The 27,500-nt window shown below is 43.3% G+C and overlaps 1 protein-coding gene and 1 long non-coding RNA gene across 2 annotated transcripts in view; one reads left to right on the forward strand and one right to left on the reverse strand.

Annotated features, from left to right (window-relative positions):
• Positions 1–25,527, reverse strand: part of ptchd1 (patched domain containing 1) — a gene marked incomplete at both ends in the record, with an annotated part of 37,697 nt that extends 12,170 nt beyond the window's left edge. Inside the window, 6 exon segments of the mRNA XM_084048512.1 lie at positions 15,879–16,626; positions 25,182–25,190; positions 25,192–25,274; positions 25,277–25,348; positions 25,351–25,396; positions 25,402–25,527. Coding sequence (XP_083904638.1) covers positions 15,879–16,626; positions 25,182–25,190; positions 25,192–25,274; positions 25,277–25,348; positions 25,351–25,396; positions 25,402–25,527 — 1,084 coding nt within the window.
• LOC311039202 overlaps positions 1–27,500 on the forward strand; it is a 765,206-nt gene that overhangs the window by 159,142 nt on the left and 578,564 nt on the right. The gene's annotated exons all lie outside the window — the stretch shown is intronic.

A 27,500-nucleotide genomic window follows, 5' to 3' on the forward strand; every position in this document is an offset into this window, starting at 1 on the left:
GAGGAGAAATAAGAGCTATTCACTTGAGAGCAACAAGAATCTATCCACAATCCACAAATTGGTCCCGAGTCCCGACCCACTGTTTGGGAAAGACGTTTCAAAAGTAGAAAAAGGTGAAAAGGTCGGTGACTAATCGATCGATTAAATAATTGGGTGAATTATCCCTTTAACCCATTAAGACCTGGAACTGTGTCATTTTTAGATTTGAGCTAAAAAGCTTTATTATACACGTTGGGCTATTCAAAAATAGCAGATCTACAAGCTCGTAGCACGGCACCGAGTGCCGTGCTACGAGCTTGTAGATCTGCTATTTTTGAAAAATCGTGAAAATGTCTGAAAATCTTCTGAATATATATATTTTTAAAGCGAATATTTTTAACTCAAATCTTTGCTTCTGGGGGGTCCCTGGAACAACATATTTTGATGGGGGTCCACGGCCAAATACATATCATTTTGGGGTCCTTGACATGAAAAAGATTGAGCACCACTGATATAGAAACAAACGTTTTTCAGAAAACTTGATTTAGGAGACATGTAGAATCAATGGGTTAAATAATTGGGTGAACTATCCCTTTAAGGCCTTTAATGTGACACGTGTCATGAGTGTCACGAGCGTCTCCAGCAAAAGTGGTTAACATTGCATCACAATCACACGTCCTTTTAGATGTTGGCTGTTCAAAAATTGCCAAGAGCACAGGTCTCCGCCAGGTCAGGTAGGCTATTGTGGGGCCCAGCAATGTTCGGAATTCGCCAATAGGCTCTATTCACAGGATGCAGCCATATTGTGAAGGCTCTGTTCCATTCATGGTCAAACAGAGTCAGGGTGCTGATATTGTGCATGTTGGCTCACTGGAAACACTCTGTTACACCAGTGGGTCTACAGTTGGGGTCCGGGGACCCTCATGGGCTTCCAAATGGCCCCTTACAGGTGTGTAACTCTGAGAGTTATGGGGGTCGTGGAAACCACTGTTCTACACTAAATGGAACAGAGCCTTCATTAGTATCATTGGTAACACACTGTGAATGTCTTCATAATATGGCTGCTGTGAATAGATCCTATTAGGCTGGAAAGTGAAAAATGGGACGGATCTGTCTCGATCACCTGACTACAGAGATGACTTTTTTTTATTTTTATATTATTATTGCGCTCTTTTTCTCTCTAAGCACCTTAGCGTCTATAAGTATATCATGCACAGTATACATACATTGCTGCTATGCTCAGGCACCTTAGTTTGTCTCTTATCTCAGGTACTTTGTAAATATGTAGATAACTTGTTTTGGCCTTCTATTGTTCTCTGTTGATCTCCTTCCCACTTAACCCCCTACCCCTCTTCTTTTTCTCTCTCCCCACTCTTCTTTCTACGGAATTTAACGTTGCGATGGGAATGTTGTACAAAAACGAATTTCACCCACTGTTTTACCTTGTAAACCTGTGATGTGACAATAAACCTGATTCTGATTCTGATTCTGATTCTGACGTGTACCGATGTGCGTGATGTTTGGACAACATTAAGTAGGAGTAAAACACATTTGTTTTACATAAGTCGGCATCCTATATATATATATATTATCTGGGAGCCACAGGTTGGAGGTATAACATTAGAGTCTCTGCCTCATACAGCATGCATACAGCAGGTGGTTTTGCACCTCTGTGGTTGCCGAGGCAACCGTGAGTCACCGGTGACATAGCGGGCCCCCATATGAGGGGGGGGGGGGGGGGGGGGGAGGGGGGTCGTACCAAACCACCACCAAATCACTTCACACCTCGATGGAGTGTGAGGCTGCCACAGAGGGGGTGTGTGTGTGTGTGTGTGTGTGTGTGTGTGTGTGTGTGTGTGTGTGTGTGTGTGTGTGTGTGTGTGCGTGCTTGTGTGTTTGCGTGCGTGTGTGTTTGCGTGTGCGTGTGTGTGTGTGTGTGTGTGTGCGTGTGCGTGTGCGTGTGTGTGTGCGCGTACGTGTGTGCGTGCAATCCCTGCAAGGGAAAAGCGAATCAGACATGGTGATGGAGAGATATTAAAGGTGTAGTGAAATGAGAAATATGTTTTTCACACTTTTAGAGCATATCCGTGGTCATCATATGGGCATACCTAACAATAGATGCCAAAAAAAAATAAAAAACAAACATTTTTGTGTAATTTTATATCTAAAGTCCCTAAAAAGCCAATCTTAATTACTTCCTGTAAAGGAAAACGTGCTGCGTGATGACATAACGCAGCCTTCATGAAAATAAATGAATCTTGATTACATGCACCTGTTTGATTCCCATAGCTGCACGTTCTTCAAACACAGCTGATTTTAATTACAGAGATACTCCGTTTTGAATCTCATTGAAGATGAGTGTATTACTCATTTTAAACTTCATCTGCACACTACAATATGTATCTGAAAACATTATAGGTTAGAAATAAGCCAGGTAGTAGCAAACGTGCTTCACTGGCCGTCTCTCTCTCACTTGTAAACAAACACTAGTGAAGTGATTGAGATCCAACGTCCCATAGCCTGAAGGGATGGGACCTTCTGATTGGTTTAGAGTCGGTTGAGCCGACGTTTCAGATTGAACCTTCAAAATAAAATGACCGAAAATGTCACTGCAGTGCGTCTTTAACCATTTAGATACCTTTATGGAGTCCCTCAGGGCTCAGAGTTTTCCGTTACTGTCATTTCCCTTTCATACGGACGTTGAGGTTTAAGTAGTTAGTAACTTCACAATCACAACAACAGGGGCAGCTCCACCGATCACGTGCAGCCCAGATTTGGCACAAACAAAGATCCCTGACACACAACACAACCTCTATTACAACGTTCCAGAACTGGCGGAGACCTGTGCTCCGAGGAGCACATTTTATAGTTATTTTACGTTTTATCCCCCCAAAAAATACCGTACTAAACGAACTGTACTTTCACGTGACAAAACATAAATAATAATAATCTAGATATATTCAAGGCTGTATGGCATGTGTGTGTGTGTGTGTGTGTGTGTGTGTGTGTGTGTGTGCAATCCCTGCAAGGGAAAAGCGAATCAGACATGGTGATGGAGAGATATTAAAGGTGTAGTGAAATGAGAAATATGTTTTTCACACTTTTAGAGCATATCCGTGGTCATCATATGGGCATACAGATGTGCCACTTCAAAACTTCACACGTTACTGTTCTTTCCCTGAAAGTGCCCTGAAAATGCATTTTTTTCCCTCCCTTTTCTGCCCTTAAAATGCACTGTTTTGCCCCTGAAAAGAAGTTGTCACTACACCCCCCCGTATATATATTCAAGGCTGTATGGCATCTGTTAAATGATAGAACATACTACGTATTCTTTTGGGTGAACTATTCCTTTGAATGTACGGTAGGTAAGATCTTGGAGGCCCAGCCTTTCATTGAGGAGAGACACACACACACACACACACACACACACACACACACACACACACACACACACACACACACACACACACACACACACACACACACACACACACACACACACACACACACACACACACACACACACACACACACACACACACAGGTCCTGGGTGTCTTTACCGTGACAGAATGAACAGACGCTGTAACAGAGGATGCCGAATCCACCGAGTTAAATAAGGTCAAGAGACACACTGCCTCTGACCATCTGTCTCTCTCTCTCTCTCTCTCTCTCTCTCTCTCTCTCTCTCTCTCTCTCTAAGTAATTGTACATGATAAGAATAAATTGAAATTGACATTTCTGCTTTTTTTAGGGTTTAACCCTTTAAGACCTTTTTTAGAATATTTTTAGACTTAACAGATTTTAGACTTTGGGCTATTCAAAAATAGCAGATATACAAGCTCATAGCGCGGCACCGAGTGCCGCGCTATGAGCTTGTATATCTGCTATTTTTGAAAAATCGTTATTTGTTTTTGCAAATCTGAGTTTTTTTAGTTAGAAAGTTAGTTTTTTGAGTTTGAAAAGCGAACATTTGTAACTCAAATCTTTGCTTCTGGGGGATTCAACAGTTTTTTGAAAAAACTTATGTCGCCATAATATCAGTGGTTCTTTTTTCCTTGTCAAGGACCGGTCGGCGGCCAAATACATACCATTTTGGGGGTCCTTGACATGAAAAGGTTTGAGCACCTGCTCTGCTGTCAGCACAATATTCACACCATGTATTTACATTCTGATCTATTCATGAGTCATCTGACTGTCTGTCTGTCTGCCTCTCACTCTGTCTGTCTGTCTGTCTGTCTGTCTGTCTGTCTGTCTGTCTGTCTGTCTGTCTGTCTGTCTGTCTGTCTGCCTGCCTGCCTGCCTGCCTGCCTGCCTGCCTGTCTGTCTGTAGCAAAATGCTGGACTGATGGCAGCTCATGTATTTTGCACACTGCCAAAAGACACTTCCCATTTCCCTCACATATTGTTTGAAATATTTATTATAACTAAATTATTCAAGTAAATCAGACTTGGATCAGACTTAAAGCTTCCTCTGTGCATGTGGCCCATTCAGATGCTCTCAATGCACTGAATGAGACATTATCACGTTTTATCTAATCTCTCAAGAACAGATTCTGCACTGCGTTGGAATCTGTCCTGAAGGTTCGTCAGAACGTGTGCACACTGTGTGGGAGTGGGCGTGCCTTCAGATCAGGAGGCAGGCCGCGCTTTACCCAATCAAATGTAGTGGGCGGGATTCACGTGTCCGTCGTTCTTTCCCTACTGGAAACTAACCAAAACTAATTTAACAATAGCGTCCGCGGACAAAACCACGGAAAGATATTCACATTTTAACTTGTTCTTTCATCATAGAAACAAGTAGGCTTATAACCAAAACCATCCATGTTCTCTGGGAGAAGTGGTGTTAGTGTTCCGTGTAGAAATATTGTTAGTGGGAATGAAAATGTAGTCGCACCACCCGGAAGTGGAGCGGTGAAGGCAGACTTAAACCCCGGTCTCCTTGCGCACGTGCGCTCCGTCGTCTTTGCCCCAGAGTATAACTGAGGAGGCACGAACAGCAGAGGTCGCTGTTTTTCCTTTTCAGTTGTACTCTGGGTTCCGAGATTGCGTTTTATCAGACCGCTGAATGGGCGAAGTAGGGCGACATTCTGACCTATACCCACCATTTATATGAGCCCATTCATAGGGTGTTATCAGGAGATACTGACCAGTGGTGGAAAAAGTACTCACATTCTCTACTTAAGTAAAAGTACCAATACTGCAAAATAGAAATACTCTGTTAAAAGTAAAAGTCCTGAATTAAAAATGTACTTGAGTAAAAGTACAAAAGTATTGGCATCAAAATGTACTTAAAGTACCAAAAGTAAAAGTACAAAAATGTTTGAAAATAGCCGATCTACAAGCTCACAATGCGTCGCTTTGCGACGCATTGTGAGCTTGTAGATCTGCTATTTTCAAATAGCCTATAGGTATAAAATAGGGCTAAAGTGGTTAATGTATGTTTCATTATATCATAGTTTATACCTGAAAAGTAACTAGTAACTAAAGTTTTCAAATAATTGTAGTGGAGTAAAAGTACAATATTTGCCTCTGAGATGTAGTGGAGTAGAAGTAAAAATATTGGAAATTGGAAATACTCAAAATTGTACTTAAGTACAGTACTTGAGTAAATGTACTTAGTTACTTTCCACAACTGGTACTGACCTACCGACACAGATGACTCATAATATGACTTTGGGTTTGGGACCATGACGGAGGCGCGCAGTCTCAAGCCAACTGGAGCCACTAGAGGCACCACCGAGCCAGCTAAAGCCAGCGAGTTGCCGTCTTAACCACTTCACCAACGACTCGTCTGTTACAATGCGTCTGTGTTGTATTGTGATTAAAGTGGCTTTGTACTGGTTTCTGTCTGACAGCACAAATCTTCCCTCTATGGCTTTGCTTTTTGTCCATTTCATTAAATTGATGCTTTTTATAGGCTTTTCTATAGACTGTGTCCACCACTGCACTACTGCCATATCTCTCTCTCTCTCTCTCTCTCTCTCTCTCTCTCTCTCTCTCTCTCTCTCTCTGTCTCAGTCTCTCTCTCTCTGAGTCAGTCTCTCTCTCTGTCTCTCTCTCTCTCTCTCTCTCTCTCTCTCTCTCTCTCTCTCTCTCTCTCTCTCTCTCTCTCTCTCTCTCTCTCTCTCTCTCTCTCTCTCTCTCTCTCTCTCTCTCTCTCTCTCTCTCTCTCTCTCTCTCTCTCTCTCTCTCTCTCTCTCTCTCTCTCTAGTTATTTTAAGCTCAGTTCCTCCCTCACAATGCAGGGTAATAATGGTATTTATAAGCTCTCTCTCTGTGTGTGTGTGTGTGTGTGTGTGTGTGTGTGTGTGTGTGTGTGTGTGTGTGTGTGTGTGTGTGTGTGTGTGTGTGTGTGTGTGTGTGTGTGTGTGTGTGTGTGTGTGTGTGAGACACCCCCCCCCCCCACACACACACACACACACACACACACACACACACACACACACACACACACACACACACACACACACACACACACACACACACACACACACACACACACACACACACACACACACACACACACACACACCAGTGTCTTGTCTGTTACAGTCATTACATAATGACTTAATCACAATTATTCTGCATAATCATCATAGTTGACTTTATCTTTTTACTTACTTTTTAAAAGTACAAAGGTATTGGCATCAAAATGTAATTAAAGTATCAAAAGTAAAAGTACTAAAAATAGCCGATCTACAAGCTCACAACGCGTCGCGATGCGACGCGTTGTGAGCTTGTAGATCGGCTATTTTCAAATAGCCTAGGTTTAACTCACTGAGTGCCAGGATTGCCAGAATTATTTCAGAATTGATTCTGAAAAGTGCCAGAGTTTTTTTCACAGAAAACAATAAGTGCTTAGGAACAGAGATATAGCATTTTTTAGTTCTAAGTTAAACAAGGAGTGGATGGAGCTGCACATCTTCAGGTAATGATATCTTGGGTTCTGAACTTTAACATTTTTTCAATTTTTTCATTTTTTTCAAAAACACGTCAAACACGTTAATGGCACGTTGCGCAATAGCAGTAAAACACGTGAAACATGTTAATGGCACTCAGTGAGTTAAAATAGGTTTAAAGGGGTTAATGTATGTTTCAGTAAATCACAATTTAAATCTGAAAAGTAACAAGTAACTAAAGTTTTCAAGTAAATGTAGTGGAGTAAAAGTACAATATTTGCCTCTGAGATGTAGTGGAGTAGAAGTAAAAGCATTGGAAATTGGAAATACCCAAGTAAAGTACAAATACCTCAAAATTGTACTTAAGTACAGTACTTAAGTAAATGTACTTAGTTACTTTCCACCACTGCGCCTCATCACCTTCTTAAACTAATGGCCTAAGTCATTTAAAACGCTTTTTCAGAAAAATTGAAAAACTGATCTAGAACAAAACTATATGATATTTCTTAATCATTTCACCCAAGACGTTTATAACAAATTATGAACATTAAAATAACACTGTCTGTCGGTTATATGACGTAAGAGATTTAGACGGATCTCCTGCAGACGTGTAATGAGATCTCCGTGGATTTAGTGAGGTCGCCAATCACAGCCATCCATCCAACGAAGGGTTAACTCCATTACCATTAGTGAAGCCGTCCAAAAGATCTCTCCTGCCTAAATGTTAAATAATCTAATGGCTCGCGTTGGAGCAGTGGTGGAAAGTAACTAAGTACATTTACTTAAGTACTGTACTTAAGTACAATTTTGAGTTATTTGTACTTTACTTGAGTATTTCCTATTTCCAATACTTTTACTTCTACTCCACTACATCTCGGAGGCAAATATTGTACTTTTACTCCACTACATTTATTTTAAAACTTTAGTTACTAGTTACTTTTCAGATATAAATGATGATATAATGAAACACACATTAACCACTTTAAACCTATTTTATACCTATAGGCTATTTGAAAATAGCAGATCTACAAGCTCACAACGCGTCGCATCGCGGCGCGTTGTGGGCTTGTAGATCTGCTATTTTCAAATATTTAGTACTTTTACTTTTGGTACTTTAAGTACATTTTGATGCCAATACTTTTGTACTTTTACTCAAGTACATTTTTAATTTTGGACTTTTACTTGTAACAGAGTATTTTTATATTGCAGTATTGGTACTTTTACTTAAGTAAAGAATTTGAGTACTTTTTCCACCACTGCGTTGGAGCCTATAAAACAACGTTAACACGGTTAAATCATCTAAATGCCTATAAAACGACATTAAAGTGCAGTCAGCAGAGTTTGGGTCGATGTTTCTGGGCAGCAAAACCTGCTCCTCCATTCGTTTCCCAAAACGTCGTAAATTCAAGTTGCGAGAAACGTCATCAGCACTAAGTTCATAATCCTCTTATAAAAAAAGATTACAAAAACATTTTTGGTTGATCGGTTGCTATTTTGTCAAACATGGAAGTAAAATACTGTGTGTAAACAGGTATAGTTTACATTTTGCTGATATCAAAACAAATGATTACCCTATCCACTAGCATGGTAACTGCCTTCCATTCCGACATGTCGCCTTTCCGACTACGTGGCTTCCGCATGCGGTTAGGGTTAGGGCATACATGGGCAACTGGCGGCCCGGGGGCCACATACGGCCCCACCTTCACTTAATGCGGCCCGCAGGTTAACATCGGAATACTGATATATTATTGATTTCAGCTGTTATGATTCCAAACATGCAAACATGACCCGCTTTAATTACTTCAGTCTAGTAGTAGCTTAATGTCTTTGTACATAAAAAAATGTGTTTTTTATGTTCAATGTATTTGTATTTAAGTTCATAAAGTTAATATAAGTATAACTAAATGCATTTGAAATAAAATAAAAATGTTACTTTCCAGGATGTAATTCAAAAATAGCAAAAAAGAAATCTGGATTCCAATTCAAAAATAGCAAAAATAGCCGATCTACAAGCTCAAAACGCGTCGCACTGCGACGCGTTTTGAGCTTGTAGATCGGCTATTTTTTGCTACTTTTGTGTGATATGAATGGCGAAAAAAGTTAAAATACGGAGAGACAGTAGGCTATATGCAATGTGGCCCTCTGGAGTGAGTGTGGAAATATAGTGGCCCTCAGTGGTGGAAAGTAACTAAGTACATTTACTTAAGTACTGTACTTAAGTACAATTTTGAGGTATTTGTACTTTACTTGAGTATTTCCAAATTCCAATACTTTTACTTCTACTCCACTACATCTCGGAGGAAAATATTGTACTTTTACTCCACTACAATTACTTGAAAACTTTAGTTACTAGTTACTTTTCAGATATAAATTATGATATAATGAAACATACATTAACCACTTTAAACCTATTTTATACCTAGGCTATTTGAAAATAGCAGATCTACAAGCTCACAACGCGTCGCATCGCGACGCGTTGTGAGCTTGTAGATCGGCTATTTTCAAATATTTAGTACTTTTACTTTTGGTACTTTAAGTACATTTTGATGCCAATACTTTTGTACTTTTACTCAAGTAAATGTTTAATTCTGAACTTTTACTTGTAACTGAGTATTTTTATATTGCAGTATTGGTACTTTTACTGAAGTAAAGAATTTGAGTGCTTTTTCCACCACAGGTGGCCCTCTACATCATGAAAGTTGCATCACCCCTGGGTTAGGGTTAGGGTTAGTAACCGTCGGAAAGACGACATGTCGGAAAGCCGACATGTAACCCACCAGCACCTACAATGATGACCCTATCCACTAGCACCTACAATGATGACCCTATCCACTAGCACCTACAATGATGACCCTATCCTCTAACACCTACAATGATGACCCTATCCACTAACACCTACAATGATGACCCTATCCTCTAGCACCTACAATAATGACCCTATCCTCTAACACCTACAATGATGACCCTATCCACTAGCACCTACAATGATGACCCTATCCACTAGCACCTACAATGATGACCCTATCCTCTAGCACCTACAATGATGACCCTATCCTCTAGCACCTACAATGATGACCCTATCCTCTAGCACCTACAATAATGACCCTATCCTCTAGCACCTACAATGATGACCCTATCCACTAGCACCTACAATGATGACCCTATCCTCTAGCACCTACAATGATGACCCTATCCTCTAGCACCTACAATGATGACCCTATCCACTAGCACCTACAATGATGACCCTATCCTCTAGCACCTACAATGATGACCCTATCCTCTAGCACCTACAATGATGACCCTATCCTCTAGCACCTACAATGATGACCCTATCCACTAGCACCTACAATGATGACCCTATCCTCTAGCACCTACAATGATGACCCTATCCACTAGCACCTACAATGATGACCCTATCCTCTAGCACCTACAATGATGACCCTATCCACTAGCACCTACAATGATGACCCTATCCACTAGCACCTACAATGATGACCCTATCCTCTAGCACCTACAATGATGACCCTATCCTCTAGCACCTACAATGATGACCCTATCCTCTAGCACCTAAAACGAGTCAATGGCATGAGAGGTTGTTGAGAGTGTATAGTAGTGATGCGCGGGTCGGGTTTTTTCATGACCCGCCCCGCCCCGCCCCGCGACGGAACCCAACCCGCCTCAACCCGCCCCGCGAACCCATATATAAATCTATGGCTCAACCCGCCCCGCGACCCGCGATTTTTTTTTTATTCTGTAAAATCATGGTTAGAAAATAATCCCCAAGTGTATTCAAACTGTTTTATTGTTATTATTCTTATTCTTATTAGGAATAAAGACAAAATAAGAGCATGTGATTTTTTTTATTTTTTTTGCGTGTGAGAGCGGCTGACCCGCTCACCCACAGCCCGCATAATTGCCTCCGAAATTCTGACTTGACCCACCCGCGCCGCGGGTTGACCCCCGGGTCCCGCAGGTTACGGGTCAATCCGCGCATCACTAGTGTATAGCCTACTATGGAAAAGATTACTGCTAAGCTCCAGATGAAGTATGACGTTTTTCTAAAAAAAACTGTAATAGGTGATCTGAAAGTGTGTGTTTTAGTGTAAATGGTACGTGCCATGCTAATGTCGTGCTATACTTCTGTGTATTTTGATTTCAAGCACACGTCCTGTTTTTCAAATCTTATTTGTTTTTGTTTAATATGTCTGCCAAATTGTTTTTTTTTTTCTTTTCTTTCCTTTTCTTTTGATCTTTTGTTGTTTTGATTGTGGGTTATTTGCTGCAAAAAGGCAAATAAACATCTATGTATAAAAAGAAAGAAAATTGCCATGATTTGCTCTGATTTGTAATGCTCAGTCGAAGTAATTAAATGAGTTGACATTTATTTCCAAAGAGCAGATAAATCATAGTGTAAAAGATAAAGATATCTATCTATCTATCTATCTATCTATCTATCTATCTATCTATCTATCTATCTATCTATCTACAAACAACATGAATCTCACATTCATGTTGTGCCACAAATCCTTTTAATGTACAAAACATTGTATCAAAATAAGATGTCTCCTCCTCATTCACCTAGATTAAATGTAACCCTAGGAGGAAACATAGAAATGTTGAATTAATTAAACCAACAGGGAACAGCTTTCGCTTTTATGTTGGGCTATATTTCTGCTAATTAACACATCTTAGAGGTAAGAGGGAAGGTAAGTGATATGTTTTGGTCAAAACAAACCGTTTTTTTTGTTAACACATTGACTGCCAGAGGTTTTTCTATAACAGGATCAGCCAATGCCAGGAATTTTGACCATTCTGACTCATATTTGAGGACTCACAGAACATTTTGTGTTATGACTATAAACAAATGGAATATCTAAAAAAAAAGCTTAGAATCTCTTCTTTTTTCTGAAAAAAAAAGTGAGTTGATAGCATGTTCCGTTCTTTAGCTAGAGGTAGTTGAATACAGCTTGGTCTTCACCAAAAACAGACCTTTTTCTCTAGATTCAGAGATATGAGGGTTTTAGTAAAAGGACACACTTTAGATGCATAAAATGATTTCAAAAGTCTTTGACATTTATTTTGCCCCTTCATTGACATCAGTCATGTAAAAAATACTTGTTTATAAAAAGATTTTAAAAAAAAAATGCTTTTGATTGTACATTTATCACTGTTTCCAAAGTGCAAGCTTATTTCAGCTCATTTCAAACTGTAATTATTCACTGTTTTTTTTTTTCAAATGTTTTTTTTTTCAAATAATAAACAATAATATCAAAGTTCAAAGTGCAACATCAATACATTCATCGAGAGCTTCCTTTTCTAAACTTTTTGCCCACACAAGTCAAAATCTCAAGCCCCACCTGTATTCATAGCAACAAATAGCAGATCTACAAGCTTTTACTGAGCTTTTAGATCAGCTTTTTATTTTATGCCATTTATGAGAATTTGTGAAGATAAATAAATAAAAATAAGGGATGCTAGGGCGTGACCCCCCAAAATAATCATATTTGAACTGGGGACCACCATTTTCTTTGACTGGTTCCACAGATAGATATTGTGAAAATAGCAGATCTACAAGCCAGCCCTCTCTTCTTCTTCCTCTCCCCCCTCTGTCTGTCTGTCTGTCTGTCTGTCTGCCTGTCTGTCTGTCTGTCTGTCTGTCTGTCTGCCTGCCTGTCTGTCTGTCTGTCTGTCTGCCTGCCTGTCTGTCTGTCTGCCTGTCTGTCTGTCTGCCTGCCTGCCTGTCTGCCTGCCTCAAAATGAATTTCCGCAAGGACATTAGTATTTCTATCAAGAAGCTCACAACGAGGCGTTGTTGGGCCCGATCCACAGGTTGAACACCGTCTTTCAGTGGTCACGTGATCGCCAGGTTCTGGGAGAGAAGTAAGCAACCAGGTCTATGAAAACAAGCCCAAAACAAAGTGTACGTGCACTATTTACTGTTTATACCGCCGCCGCGTAACTTGAGAGATGTGTTCGCCTCGCTACCATCACTTTGAAATAAATAAAAACGTATTGCGATCATTGCGCGCGTCAGTCGCCATGAATCATGTGTGTGTGTGTGTGTGTGTGTGTGTGTGTGTGTGTGTGTGTGTGTGTGTGTGTGTGTGCGCGCGCGCGCGCGCGTCCGCCTCACTACAGGCTACTAGCAGCCTTGCACATACACAGGAGTTGCGTCCATGAAGTTTATTTCTATAAGGATAAATCCGTGTGCCATCATGATCGGTGCGGACTGGAGGTGGACCGGGGGGGGTCCCTGGGCTTGGAGGCTGTGTGTGTGTGTGTGTGTATGTGTGTGTGTGTGTGTAGTTGGCCATCGCTACTTTGTTTGAAAAACAAGTAACCTCGCATCACCAGTCTTTCCTTGGAGGAAAAAAACAAAAGGCGACCGTGTCTATGGAGTTTATTTTTTATATGGACATCCCACCGTGTTGCAGAAAACTGCTAAAGGTAGGCTGAGGTTATTTTTCACTGGAGGTGGACCCTCCAGTGGGGGGTCCCTGGGCGGTTGGAGGTTTTGTGTTCAGTGTGTGTGTGTGTGTGTGTGTGTGTGTGTGTGTGTGTGTGTGGGGAGGTGCGGATCGTTCGGACCCTCGGACCCCCAGGTGGCCAGGGGGTCCCTGGCCGTGGACTGGGGGTCCCCGCCTGGGGGTTGGAGGTTGTGTGTGTGTGTGGAGGTTGTGTGTGTGTACGCTCTGAACCAGGGCTGTGTGTGTGTGTGTGTGTGTGTGTGTGTGGGAGGGGGGGTTGCGGTCGGAGCGTGTTGTTTTTTTGGAGAAAAAAGAGGCGACAGGCTTGTGCTTGTGTATCGATCGGGGACCCCCAGGCGGGCCGTGGACTGGGGGTCCCCGATGTCAGGCTTTGGCGTGTGTGTGTGTGTGTGTGTGTGTGTGTGTGTGTGTGTGTGTGTGTGTGTGTGTGTGTGTGTGTGTGTGTGTGTGTGTGTGTGTGTGTGTGTGTGTGTGTGTGCGCGCACTCAGTGATCAGTGAGGGCTAATGCAGCCAAGCAGGGGGAGAGACGCTGATCGCTCGGAGTCGGATAAACTTTATAAAAACAGAAAAAACCTTCGGTGTGATACAGATTCGCGGACCCCCTGCTCTTATGCAGATTCAGTGCTTTGTAATAATAGGTTTAGTGGTCTAGATGGATGATATTTTGTGCCTGAGGGGGTAATCTAACGTCCAGTGCGCATTTTTTTTTTTTGGCTTGCCACGGGTGCTGCTGCCTCACTCAACACAGGCAGCCGCTTGCTGCTCGGATCAGACTTTCAGTTTAATATGACTTTATGTGACTTTATGTGACTTTAGTGTTTTGAATAACAAGTTTTATATTATCACTTGACCAGATAATGATATTTTACAACTTTTCTGTGGTCTAGATGGATGAAATTTCTTGTCAATGTAGGTAATGACTTAATCTAATGTAAACTACAAAAAAGACCTTTCGCGTAGATCTACGCGATTGGCACGCTGCGGCTTTAAATAGGTTCGCGTAGATCTACGCGATTGGCAGCCAATGTGTTAAAAGATCTATATTGTGATAGTAATCATTACTATAGAGTTTGTTCAGTAACAGTGTTAAATAGCTCTATATTGTGATAGTAATCATTACTATATAGTGTTTGTTCAGTAACAGTGTTAAATAGCTCTATATTGTGATAGTACTCATTGCTATAGAGTGTTTGTTCAGTAACAGTGTTAAATAGCTCTATATTGTGATAGTAATCATTACTATAGAGTGTTTGTTCAGTAACAGTGTTAAATAGATCTATATTGTGATAGTAATCATTGCTATAGAGTGTTTGTTCAGTAATAGTGTTAAATAGCTCTATATTGTGATAGTAATCATTACTATAGAGTGTTTGTTCAGTAACAGGGTTAAATAGCTCTATATTGTGATAGTAATCATTACTATAGAGTGTTTGTTCAGTAACAGTGTTAAATAGCTCTATATTGTGATAGTAATCATTACTATAGAGTGTTTGTTCAGTAACAGTGTTAAATAGCTCTATATTGTGATATTAATCATTACTATAGAGTGTGTGTTCAGTAACAGTGTTAAATAGCTCTATATTGTGATAGTAATCATTACTATAGAGTGTTTGTTCAGTAACAGTGTTAAATAGATCTATATTGTGATAGTAATCATTACTATAGAGTGTTTGTTCAGTAATAGTGTTAAATAGCTCTATATTGTGATATTAATCATTACTATAGAGTGTTTGTTCAGTAACAGTGTTTAATAGATCTATATTGTGATAGTCATAATTGAATTATGTTTGCATAATCGTCATAATCGTCATGTTGAGAATGGATGTAATGTAAAATGGTCCCAAATAAACAGGACCATAATTTACCAAAATGCATATCATGGTGATTGACAGAAAACATTAAACTAGTGACTGGAAGCATATTTATGATAATGTTTATTAAGGTAAGAAAATCAAGTCTAAAGTTCGACAAAACCCATCCGCTTAAATGGAGAGTAATTCTTTCTGACACCAGCAGGGGTAAAACAACGAAACTACAGACCATTCATATGAACTGACACTTCATATATAGACTATATGTCAGTGGTTCTCAAACTTTTTCATGTCAAGGACCCCCAAAGTTACACTAATTAGCCCGCGGACCCCCATTTGAAAACATAAGCCAGGGACCCCCAGAAGAGAAGGTTTTTACGGCTCTCTAGCAGTAATTCTCAACCATTTTAATTTCAAGGACCCCCCAGTTTAACATGCATTAGGGCTACGGACCCCCATTTAATGGCATTTATACCTCTGGGACCCCAATTTATAAAATCAATGTTAATGTAACTCTGAGAGTGTACAAATGGAACCAAATGGACCCGTTAGGGTCCATTTGGTTCCATTTGTACACTCTCAGAGTTACAGACCCATAAGAGTCCATTTGGTTCCTGTCCATCATTTAGCTGGGGACCCCCTGGAACCCCCTCAAGTATCCCTGGGGGTCCCCGGACCCCAACAGACTACAGTACTCACCCAGCATGATAAAGGGGATGCCCAGGTAGGTGGAGTTGTACGCGGCCCCCGTCAGGTTGAGGATCCCGGCGGCCGTGAGGCCCGACAGCGTGACGGAGAGCAGCGCCAGCAGGCCCAGCCAGGGCTTGGACCGCACGCAGTCCCTCATGGAGCAGCACGCCACGGCCAGCAGGCCGCACGCCCCCAGGCTGGCCAGCAGGGGGCGCCGCGCCAGCACCGAGGAGAACTGGAAGTCGGTCCGCAGCGAGGACGAGGTGGCGGGGAACAGCGCCAGCGTCGGGTGGCTCGCCCCGAAGCGCCGCAGCTCCACCACGAAGGCCCGCTCCCATTGGCCCGCCACCCTGTCCATCAGGCCGGCGCGCGCCTGCAGGTAGTAGGTGAGCTGCAGCGCCCGGGCCGACCGCACCCCCTCCGCCTTGTTGGCGGCGCCGCCCCCTTGTTGCCCGGCCCCGGCGGCGGCGCTCCGCAGGGCCCCGCCCGGCCCCCACCCTTGGACGCCGCCCAGCTGGTGGCCGATGTAGGCCTGGCGGCCGTCGGCCAAGCGGGTGATGGGGTAGCGGATGGCGGGGATGGCGCTGCGGTTGGCCCGGCGGGCCGCCTGCACCTCCTCCATGGCGCGGACGATGTCGTCCACGATGCACAGGTTCTTGTCGTCGGGCAGACAGAGGTGGGACAGGGAGTAGTTGAAGCTGCCGAGGAGGCCGGAGGACGGGACGGTCACCTGCATCTGGTACACCATCCTATGGAGCTGTGGAGACATAGAGGACCTTTTAGAGCAGGGGTTCTCAAACTTTTCAGGCCAAGGACCCCCTAGCTAAGAGAGACAGGTGAACCAGGGACCCCTTAGCTGAGACACAGATGAAGCAGGGACCCCTTAGCTAAGAGAGAGATGAAGCAGGGACCCCTTAGCTGAGAGACAGGTGAAGCAGGGACCCCTTAGCTGAGAGACAGGTGAAGCAGGGACCCCTTAGCTAAGAGAGAGATGAAGCAGGGACCCCTTAGCTGAGAGACAGGTGAAGCAGGGACCCCTTAGCTAAGAGAGAGAGATGAAGCAGGGACCCCCTTAGCTGACAGAGAGATGAAGCAGGGACCCCTTAGCTGACAGAGAGATGAAGCAGGGACCCCTTAGCTGACAGAGAGATGAAGCAGGGACCCCTTAGCTGACAGAGAGATGAAGCAGGGACCCCCTTAGCTGACAGAGAGATGAAGCAGGGACCCCTTAGCTGACAGAGAGATGAAGCAGGGACCCCCTTAGCTGACAGAGAGATGAAGCAGGGACCCCTTAGCTGACAGAGAGATGAAGCAGGGACCCCTTAGCTGACAGAGAGATGAAGCAGGGACCCCTTAGCTGAGAGAGAGATGAAGCAGGGACCCCTTAGCTGACAGAGAGATGAAGCAGGGACCCCCTTAGCTGACAGAGAGATGAAGCAGGGACCCCTTAGCTGACAGAGAGATGAAGCAGGGACCCCTTAGCTGACAGAGAGATGAAGCAGGGACCCCCTTAGCTGACAGAGAGATGAAGCAGGGACCCCTTAGCTGACAGAGAGATGAAGCAGGGACCCCTTAGCTGACAGAGAGATGAAGCAGGGACCCCCTTAGCTGACAGAGAGATGAAACAGGGACCCCTTAGCTGACAGAGAGATGAAGCAGGGACCCCCTTAGCTGACAGAGAGATGAAGCAGGGACCCCTTAGCTGACAGAGAGATGAAGCAGGGACCCCTTAGCTGACAGAGAGATGAAGCAGGGACCCCTTAGCTGACAGAGAGATGAAGCAGGGACCCCTTAGCTGACAGAGAGATGAAGCAGGGACCCCTTAGCTGACAGAGAGATGAAGCAGGGACCCCTTAGCTGACAGAGAGATGAAGCAGGGACCCCCTTAGCTGACAGAGAGATGAAGCAGGGACCCCCTTAGCTGACAGAGAGATGAAGCAGGGACCCCCTTAGCTGACAGAGAGATGAAGCAGGGACACCCCTCTATATTGTATAAAAATTGTGTTTCAGATTTTTTGTTTTTGTTTACTTGGTCTGCTCTTTTTTCCCCCTCTAGACTACACCTATACCTCTTTGCCAAAAATAGCAGATCTACAAGCTCACAACGCCTCGCAGTGCGAGGCGTTGTGAGCTTGTAGATCTGCCATTTTTGGCAAAGTTCTCCTCAGAAAAGGGATGCTAGGGTTCAAGTTAAGGGAAAAAAAATATATATCACATAAAGATTTTGGCGGACCCCCTGTAGTAACTCTGAGGACCCCCTAGGGGTCCCAGACCCCCTGTTGAAGACCCCTGCTTTAGAGAGACATGGATAACATGGAGAACATCTGGGACACCGTGCTGTGGAGCTGTGGAGACATAGAGGACCTTCAGAGAGACATGGAACAAAAACAACCTATCAGGTGCTGGACAACAATACTTCTATGGTGGTAAAGAGGGGAAGTCTGCACTCTGTCAGCTCCCAGTAGAACATTTAAATGAATAGTTTCAGGCAACGTTTTGACCACTAAAGGGTCTTCATCAGGTCTGATGAAGTAACGGTATCACTCAGTACTCTATGGGTATAAGTACCAGTAACAGTAAAGAGTACTTACTGATATACTGTTACTTATACCCATAGAGTACAGAGTACTTATACCCATAGAGTACTGAGTACTTATACCCATAGAGTAATGAGTAACATGCTTATTGTACCATGAAGGCAAACGCCATGGTTTTGTGAATGTAATCTGTACTGTTTCTTTAACATTTGTGTCCTTGTATGCTCCAACGTCTGTCTGTCTGTCTGTCTGTCTGCCTGCCTGCCTGCCTGCCTGTCTGTCTGCCTGTCTGTCTGCCTGTCTGTCTGTCTGTCTGTCTGTCTGTCTGTCTGTCTGTCTGTCTGTCTGTCTGTCTGTCTAAAGGACAACAGTGCCAGCATAGATAGATCTAGGTGCTGGTTGGTGGTTGCTAAGCAACAAGCCTGATGCCAGTCTCTGTAAACACACAGAGAGCTGCTGTCTGCTGCTGAGAGAATGTCGCATTGACCTGTGTGTGTGTGTGTGTGTGTGTGCGTGTGTGTGTGTGTGTGTGTGTGTGTGTGTGTGTGTGTGTGTGTGTGTGTGTGTGTGCGTGTGTGCGTGTGTGCGTGTGTGTGTCTGTTTGCCTGTGTGCGCGTGCGTGCGTGCGTGCGTGCGTGCGTGTGTGTGTGTGCTTTTCTGTGACGTTGTAGTGTGTGATCTTGGTCAGTGGATGAACTCCTCATCACCAGGTGAGTCAGTAGAGGAGAGGACAGTATATCCTCTCGGTGGGGGCTCCTCAGTAGAGGAGGAGACTGAGGAGGAGTCAGTTACTATAGCGACTACATTGGAGGGAAAAAGGGGGAAAACAAGACCCAGGTAGCTAAATGCTCTTTAGTGAGCTAAATCATTGGTTCTCAAAGTGGGGTCCGGGGACCCCCAGGGGTACTTGAGGGGGTTCCAGGGGGTCCCCAGCTAAATGATGGACAGGAACCAAATGGACCCTTATGGGTCTGTAACTCTGAGAGTGTACAAATGGAACCATTTGTACACTCTCAGAGTTAAGTTGACATTAATTTTAAACATGAATTGGGGTCCCAGCGATAGAAATGCCATTAAATGGCAGGTCCGTAGACCTAATGCATGTCAAACTGGGGGGTCCTTAAAATGTATCTTTTCAAATGGGGGTCCACGGGCTAATACAGATGTGCCACTTAAAAACTTCACACGTTACTGTTCTTTCCCTGAAAGTGCCCTGAAAATGCATTTTTTTTCCTCCCTTTTCTGCCCTTAAAAATGCACTGTTTTGCCCCTGAAAAGAAGTTGTCACTGCACACCCCCGTTTTTCCCTTCAACAGACATCCATATACATGAGAACAAAAGAATGTGTGTTGAAGAAGGTGTCAGACTCATTATGAAGCGAAAGGTGATTTGAAGAGGTCCTTGACCAGTTGCTCAAATTAATTAGCATCATAAAAGCAGTGATCATCAAAATAATTCAGCATTTTAAATGCCCTTCTTTGTCCCTCTTATTGCCCTGGGAATCCCCTGAAAATGTACTGTCTTGGCGATAGCAGGACATTTGAAGTTTTGAAATGGCACATCTGTAAGTGTCCATTTGGGGGTCCTTGACATGAAAAAGTTTGAGAACCACTGAGCTAAATAGTACAGATTGATGATGATGATGATGATGATGATAATCAATATATATCATGCATCACTAAAGTACAGTACTTATAAAATCCTCTTTTCACTGGATTAGAACTTTTGCTTCAGTTTTTGCTTTTGCCTTTTCTTTCAGAACTCAACAGGTTAATGTGATGATGTCACCACAGATCACTTTTACTAGAGTCATTCTCCAGTAATAGTACAACATGCTACTAAATAGAAGACGTATTGAAACATTATGTACTCCTTTGTCTCCTTTGCATTGGTTCTGCATCTGCAATGCAGTTATTTATTTCTTTTACATTTACAAATTGTTTAGCAGTTAGAAAGACATCATTTATCTGCTGGTTATGTGAGACTAATTGCTTCCAGCCCATCCTGGGGCCAGTAGGGCCTTTAAATCACTAGCGTTGTGGGGCCTGGGCGTATCGATCAGCTTATTATACAAACCCATGTGTCTATTGATTCATCAGGAACCTCTCAGATCATAACTCATCACCTAAACAGTACAGCAGTGTGAAGACCCCTTAACCCATTGAGACCTGAAGCACCGATTCTACACGTCTCCTAAATCTCAACAGTATTCTCAAAAAAACGTATGTTTCTATATCAGTGGTGCTCAATATTTTTCATGTCAAGGACCCCCAAAATGATATGTATTTGGCACGCGGACCCCCATCAAAATATTTTGTTCCAGGGACCCCCCCAGAAGCAAAGATTTGAGTTAAAAATGTTCGCTTTAAAAATATATATATTCAAAGATTTGCACACATTTTCACGATTTTTCAAAAATAGCAGATCTACAAGCTTGTAGCGCGGCACTAAAAACTACTTTATTAAAAAGAACTAGTTTAAAAGGTTCAAAACTATTAAAAAAAAAAGGTAAACAAAACAAAAGGGAAGGACGGGGGTTGGGGGTTTCATGTAGGGTCTTCTATTTAGTATAATATGTTTCAATGCATCGACTGCTATTACATCTATAATCCTTTAACTCCGGGAACGCATCTGCGTCATTTTAGATTTCTTTGGCTATTCAAAAGAAGCAGATCTACAAGCTCATAGCGCGGCACAGAGTGCAGCGCTATGAGCTTGTAGATCTGCGTATTTGCGTTTTTCCAAACCTCACTTTAAGTGAGGTTTGGACACTGACCAATCCTGCACCGTGATTGGCCAATAGTCTACAACGCAGTCTACAACCCCTAACCCTTCCACAGTCAATGCAAATCTATACTTTTGCAAAGTCAGCCAATCACAATACAGCTAGTGTCATCACCACTGGCTGTAATGTGATTGGCTGACTTTGCAAATTCAGGACTGTGATTGGCTAGCGAAACACATGACACATGTGCAGCCCTATGAATAGCAGTATGGACTTAAAAAAAAACATATTTATGTTTAAAAAAAAAAAAAACATATTTATGTTTTTTTTAAGTGAGTCATGTTGTGATGACCACACACACCGCCCACTTCACACTGGGTGTGATTTTTTTGAAAATGTGTGCAAATCTTTGAATATGTTTTTTAAATTTTTAAAGCGAACATTTTTAACTCCAATTCTTGCTTCTGGGGTCTCTGAAAAAATAATGTTGTTAAAGCGAACATTTTTAACTCCAATTCTTGCTTCTGGGGTCTCTGAAAAAATAATGTTGGCGATGTGAGCTTGCATACCTGCTCTTTATGAATAGCCAAATAAATCTACAAATTACACGGATGCGATATGGGTTATTTGTCCCCCTCAATAACGTCTCAGTGACTGTGATGTCTATATTATTACTGTACTCTTCCATCAACTATGGATCCATTACTTCCCTCTACAGGATCAATCAATGCTAGTTTCTCTCCCTGCGTTGCCAGTGGAGTTCAGACTGTTTGGCAGCCTGGGCCTGTTGGCAGAGCTGAGCTGCTGCTAATGTCAGCTCACTGTGTCACTGTTCATTCTGTCTACAAAGAACTACAACTCACTGTTCATTCTGTCTACAAAAAACTACCACCACAAATGTCTGTTGACTAACCTTTTTCACTGACGAAAACTACAGATGTGCCACTTCAAAACTTCACACGTTACTGTTCTTTCACTGAAAGTGCCCTGAAAATGCATTTTTTCCTCCCTGTTCTGCCCTTAAAAAGGCACTGTTTTGCCCCTGAAAAGAAGTTGTCACTACACACCCCCGTTTTTCCCTTCAACAGACATCCATATACATGAGAACAAAAGAATGTGTGTTGAAGAAGGTGTCAGACTCATTATGAGTCGAAAGGTGATTTGAAGGAGTCCTTGACCAGTTGCTCAAATTAATTAGCATCATAAAAGCAGTGATCATCAAAATAATTCAGCATTTTAAATGCCCTTCTTTGTTCCTCTTATTGCCCTAGGAATCCCCTGAAAATGTACTGTCTTGGCGATGGCAGGACATGTGAAGTTTTGAAATGGCACATCTGTACATACAAACTAAATAAAAACTAAGCTATTATGAACAAAACTATGACTAAATATATTGACAATTTCGTCAACACATACAAACTAGACTAAAATGTTAGTGAGGGATCTAGTGGAAAAGAGATCCAGTAGAACTAAGACTAGCGGAGAAGAGATCCAGTAGAACTAAGACTAGTGGAGAAGAGATCCAGTAGAACTAAGACTAGTGGAGAAGAGATCCAGTAGAACTAAGACTAGCGGAGAAGAGATCCAGTAGAACTAAGACTAGCGGAGAAGAGATCCAGTAGAACTAAGACTAGTGGAGAAGAGATCCAGTAGAACTAAGACTAGTGGAGAAGAGATCCAGTAGAACTAAGACTAGTGGAGAAGAGATCCAGTAGAACTAAGACTAGTGGAGACGAGATCCAGTAGAACTAAGACTAGTGGAGAAGAGATCCAGTAGAACTAAGACTAGTGGAGAAGAGATCCAGTAGAACTAAGACTAGCGGAGAAGAGATCCAGTAGAACTAGGACTAGTGGAGAAGAGATCCAGTAGAACAAAAAGACAAGTCATTGTCTTGTCTTTTTGTTGCACTCTGAAAATAGCAGATCTACAAGCTCACAACGCTGTGAGCTTGTAGATCTGCTATTTTCAGCGTGCCACCCAAGTGTAAAGTCAGCCATCAAGGCCCACCTACATTTGTGTGGACGAAATCAACTGCAGATTTAGTCAACTAAAATCTTATGATATCTAGTCCATTGGTTCTCAAAGTGGGGTCCGGGGACCCCCAGGGGTCCTTGACAGAGTTCCAGGGGGTCCCCAGCTAAATGATAGAATAGTAACCAAATGGACCCTTATGGGTCTGTAACTCTGAGAGTGTACAAATGGAACCAAATGGACCCTGACGGGTCCATTTGGTTCCATTTGTACACTCTCAGAGTTAAATTAACATTAATTTTATAATATAAATTGGGGTCCAAGAGATATAAATGCCATTAAATGGGGGTCCGTAGCCCTAATGCATGTCAAACTGAAAATGGTTGAGAATAACTGCTAGAGACGTAAAAATTTTCTCTTATGGGGGGTCCCTGGCATATCTTTTCAAATGGGGTCCGCGGGCTATAATACGTGTCAATTTGGGGGTCCTTGACATGAAAATGTTTGAGAACCACTGATCTAGTCGACTAAACGTTTCAGAAGACTAAAATATGACTGAGACTAAATGAAATGTTATTCAAAAACACTGACTTTGAATATACTGACTATACTATGACTATACAACACAACTACGTCACAATATGCTGTCAGAAATGAACAGAGCTCACAGTCTAACTGTGGCAGTTCTCAGTTGTGACTGAAACGATGTGGGTTTGTAGAGCAGAACACAACACAGCCCTGTGACTAACAAACATTATCCCTTGAAGCCTGAAGAAGCATCTGTGTCACTTTTTGATTTGAGCTAAAAAGCTTTATTTACACTTTGGCTATTCAAAAATAGCAGATCTACGAGCTCGTTGCGCGGCACCGAGTGCCGCGCTACGAGCTTGTAGATCTGCTATTTTTGAAAATCGTGAAAATGTGTGCAAATCTTTGAATATATATATATTGTTTTAAGCGAAAAATTTTAACTCGAATCTTGCTTCCGGGGGTCCCTGAAACATATATTTTTAGGTCCGTGGCTAAATACATGTCATTTTGGGGGTCCTTGACATGGAAAAAAGAACCACTGATATTATGGCAACATAAGTTTTTTCAAAAAACTGTTAAATCCCCCAAAAGCAAATATTTGAGTTACAAATGTTCGCTTTTGAAACTCAAAATCTCAAGATTTGCAAAAAAATAACGATATTTCTAAAATAGCAGATCTACAAGCTCGTAGCGCGGCACCCGGTGCCGAAACACACACACACACACACACACACACACACACACACACGCACAAAAGGATATTAATACATTTTTAAAGCTTGAAATGGGACATTCTGCATAATGAGTAGCCTACTTTTACTGTTGGTAATTCAAGTATGTTGATGCCAATTACTTTTGTACTTTTACTCAAGTAAATGTTGAATACCGGACTTTTGCTTGTTGTAACAGAGTATTTCCACATTGTGATATTGATAATTTTACTTAAGTAAGAAATGTGAGTACTGCGCGCGCACACACGCAGCACGCACGCACGCACACACCACACCACGCAGAAAAATTACACACGTAATTACACACGTAAATTACACCCTAAAAAAAATAAAAAGATTTATAAAACTGAAAGTTGAATTTTCTTTCTTCGCCTCAGGATGGCAGCACCTTCTCTAGTCTAACCTTAACCCTAAAACCGAAATAAAGTAACAATAAAACGCCCAAAAAACGCCTGAAAACCGCTAATTTCCGCCCCAAATCCACCCAAAATCCGCCCCCAAATCCGCCTATAACCAAAAGTTTTCGTGCGCGCACGGGTCCGGGACGCAAAAAAAATATGAAAACACCCAAGGGCCAGCTTGCACGCGCGCGAAGCTGCCCTTTGGGTGTTTTCATATTTTCTAATATGGCCCCCTTTGAAAAAGTTTGGACACCACTGGTATAGTGTGTATACCTTCAGTATAGTATCCTGGTGCTGGGGGGTACATGTGTGTGTTAGTACCTTCAGTATAGTATCCTGGTGCTGGGGTACATGTGTGTGTCAGTACCTTCAGTATAGTATCCTGGTGCTGGGGGGTACATGTGTGTGTCAGTACCTTCAGTATAGGTATCCTGGTGCTGGGGGTCCAGCACGCTGCCCTTCCTGCCCGTGACGATGACCCGGCCGTAGCGTCCCGGCGTCTGCAGGCTGAGTAGAGGGCGTGCTTGGAGCGGTTGACGGGGAACAGCGAGTCCACCAGGTTGCCCTCGATCTTGGCCAGCTGTGCCGGGGCGCCGTCAGCGCCTCCACGCCCTCCTCCACGCGGTAGCGCTGAAGGAGGCGCCCAGCAGCACGGAGAGGAGCACGGGCCCCGACGCGAAGAAGACGGGGTGCGCCGCCACGAAGCGGCCCAGCGAGCGGAAGGAGCCGCGCAGGCCGGCGTGCAACACCTGGCGCAGCATGGCGGTGTCGCCCCGCTGCCGATCCCGCTCCTGCCGCTGCCGCTGCCGTCGCTCCTCCTGCTTCTCCTGCTCCTGCTGCTCCTCCGACTCCTAGTGGCGGGCGGCTGCTGCCGCCGCCCGGTCGTCGTCGTCCGCCGCCGCTCGTCGACGACGGCGAGCGTCTCCCACCGAGCCCCACCACCACCGGAGGAGAAGCGGACGGTACACAGACCATGCAGGGAGGCAGCGCAGCTGGCCGCATCGGGGAGCAAAGCTGACTCTCTCTCTCTCTCTCTCTCTCTCTCTCTCTCTGTCTCTCTCTGTCTCTCTCTCCCGGCGGGGGGGGGGGGCAGGTGGTCAAGTCTGGTGGTCTCTCTCTCTCTCGCTCACAGCCGGCGAGGCCGGCGCTCCCCGCGGCTCTCCCCCCCGCGGCGGCGGTTGGTCCTCACGCGCGTCACTCATCCGGAGAGGATCAGCTGCTGCGCATCAACGTCGTTACACAGATCTGATCTGATCTAATTTAGATCTATAGATAGAATATACAGAGAGAGCCCCGCGGCGTGCGTCTCTCTCTCTCAGAGCTCTTAGAAAAAGCACAGAGCTCTAAACTCTAACAGTTACAACACACGCCCTGGAATCATCATCATAATCATATTAACCCGTTAAGACCTGAGGCCGCGTCTAAAAAAATCTAAATCCTAAAAAAAAAAATCGGAAAAAATATTTTTAAAATAAAATGTCACGTTTTTTTCAAAAATAGCAGATCTACAAGCTCATAGCGCGGCACTCGGTGCCGCGCTACGAGCTTGTATATCTGCTATTTTTTAATAGCCCAAAGAAACCTAAAGTGACACAGATGCGTTCCGGGTCTAAATGGGTTAATAATATATGCAGGGTTTTTTTTTTTTTTTTTTACATATAAAGCTCCTCCTAAACGGCACGCAGCCAGTAATCTGTTTATAATCCAGGTATAGAGCGGTTCCGTTACGGTAACGCAACGGTATCCTACGTTACAGTAGAGTATCCTACACAGTGTTACAGTATAGGTCTATAAGCTCCATAAATACCTCCAGACTGACAGAGGACGGTGGGTGTGACTCTCTCTCTCCCTGTCTCTCTCTCTGTGTGTCTCTCTCTCTCTCCAGGCTGAATCAACAGCATCAACACCGGCAGCTCTTATTATAATGTGAATCATTACATCCTTGATGATGATGATGATGATGATGATGTCTCCTCTTAATGTCACGATGTCTCCATGTCCTCCTACAGCATCAGGTCGCTAGAGTGTCTTCGTATAGATGTAGATCTCCTACAGTAGTCCTACAGTAGTCCTACAGTAGTCCTACAGTAGTCCTTACAGTCCTTTAGGAGAGAGTCCTCCAGGTTTAAAATCCTCGGTGGTTTCAGTTCAAACAGCGGAGCTGTCCATAGTGACCATAGTGCTGACGATGAAAATTAAGCTCCGCGGAGCTGTCCGTGGTCCTGAACTACAAAGCGGAGCTGTCCGCGGTTCTGAACTACGAAACGGAGCTGTCCGTGGTTCTGAATTACAAAACGGAGCTGTCCACGGTTCTGAACTACAAAACGGGAGGAGCTGTCCGCGGTTCTGAACTACAAAACGGGAGGAGCTGTCTGTGGTTCTGAACACGGAGGAGACACGATCGTTGTTGCCGGCTATTCAATCCAACCGGAGCAGGTTGATCTGCTCCCTCCTCCTCCTCTCTCTCTCTCTCTCTCTCTCCTCTCTCTCTCTCCCCGTGTGTGCAACAGCTGCCCCGCCTTTACAATGCAGGGTCCAGTGGTGTAAAGTAACTAAGTACATTTACTCAAGTACTGAACTTATAAGTAGAATTTTTAGGTATTTTTTTTACTTCGCTGGAGTATTTCCAATTATCAGTATTTTTTAACTTCTACTCCACTACATCTCAGAGGCAAATATTGTACTTTTTACTCAATTACAATTATTTGAAACTTTAGCTACTAGTTACTTTGCA

The sequence above is a fragment of the Gymnoscopelus microlampas genome (genome assembly GCF_963454915.1).
Source record: "Gymnoscopelus microlampas genome assembly, chromosome: 22".
Lineage (NCBI taxonomy): Eukaryota > Metazoa > Chordata > Actinopteri > Myctophiformes > Myctophidae > Gymnoscopelus > Gymnoscopelus microlampas.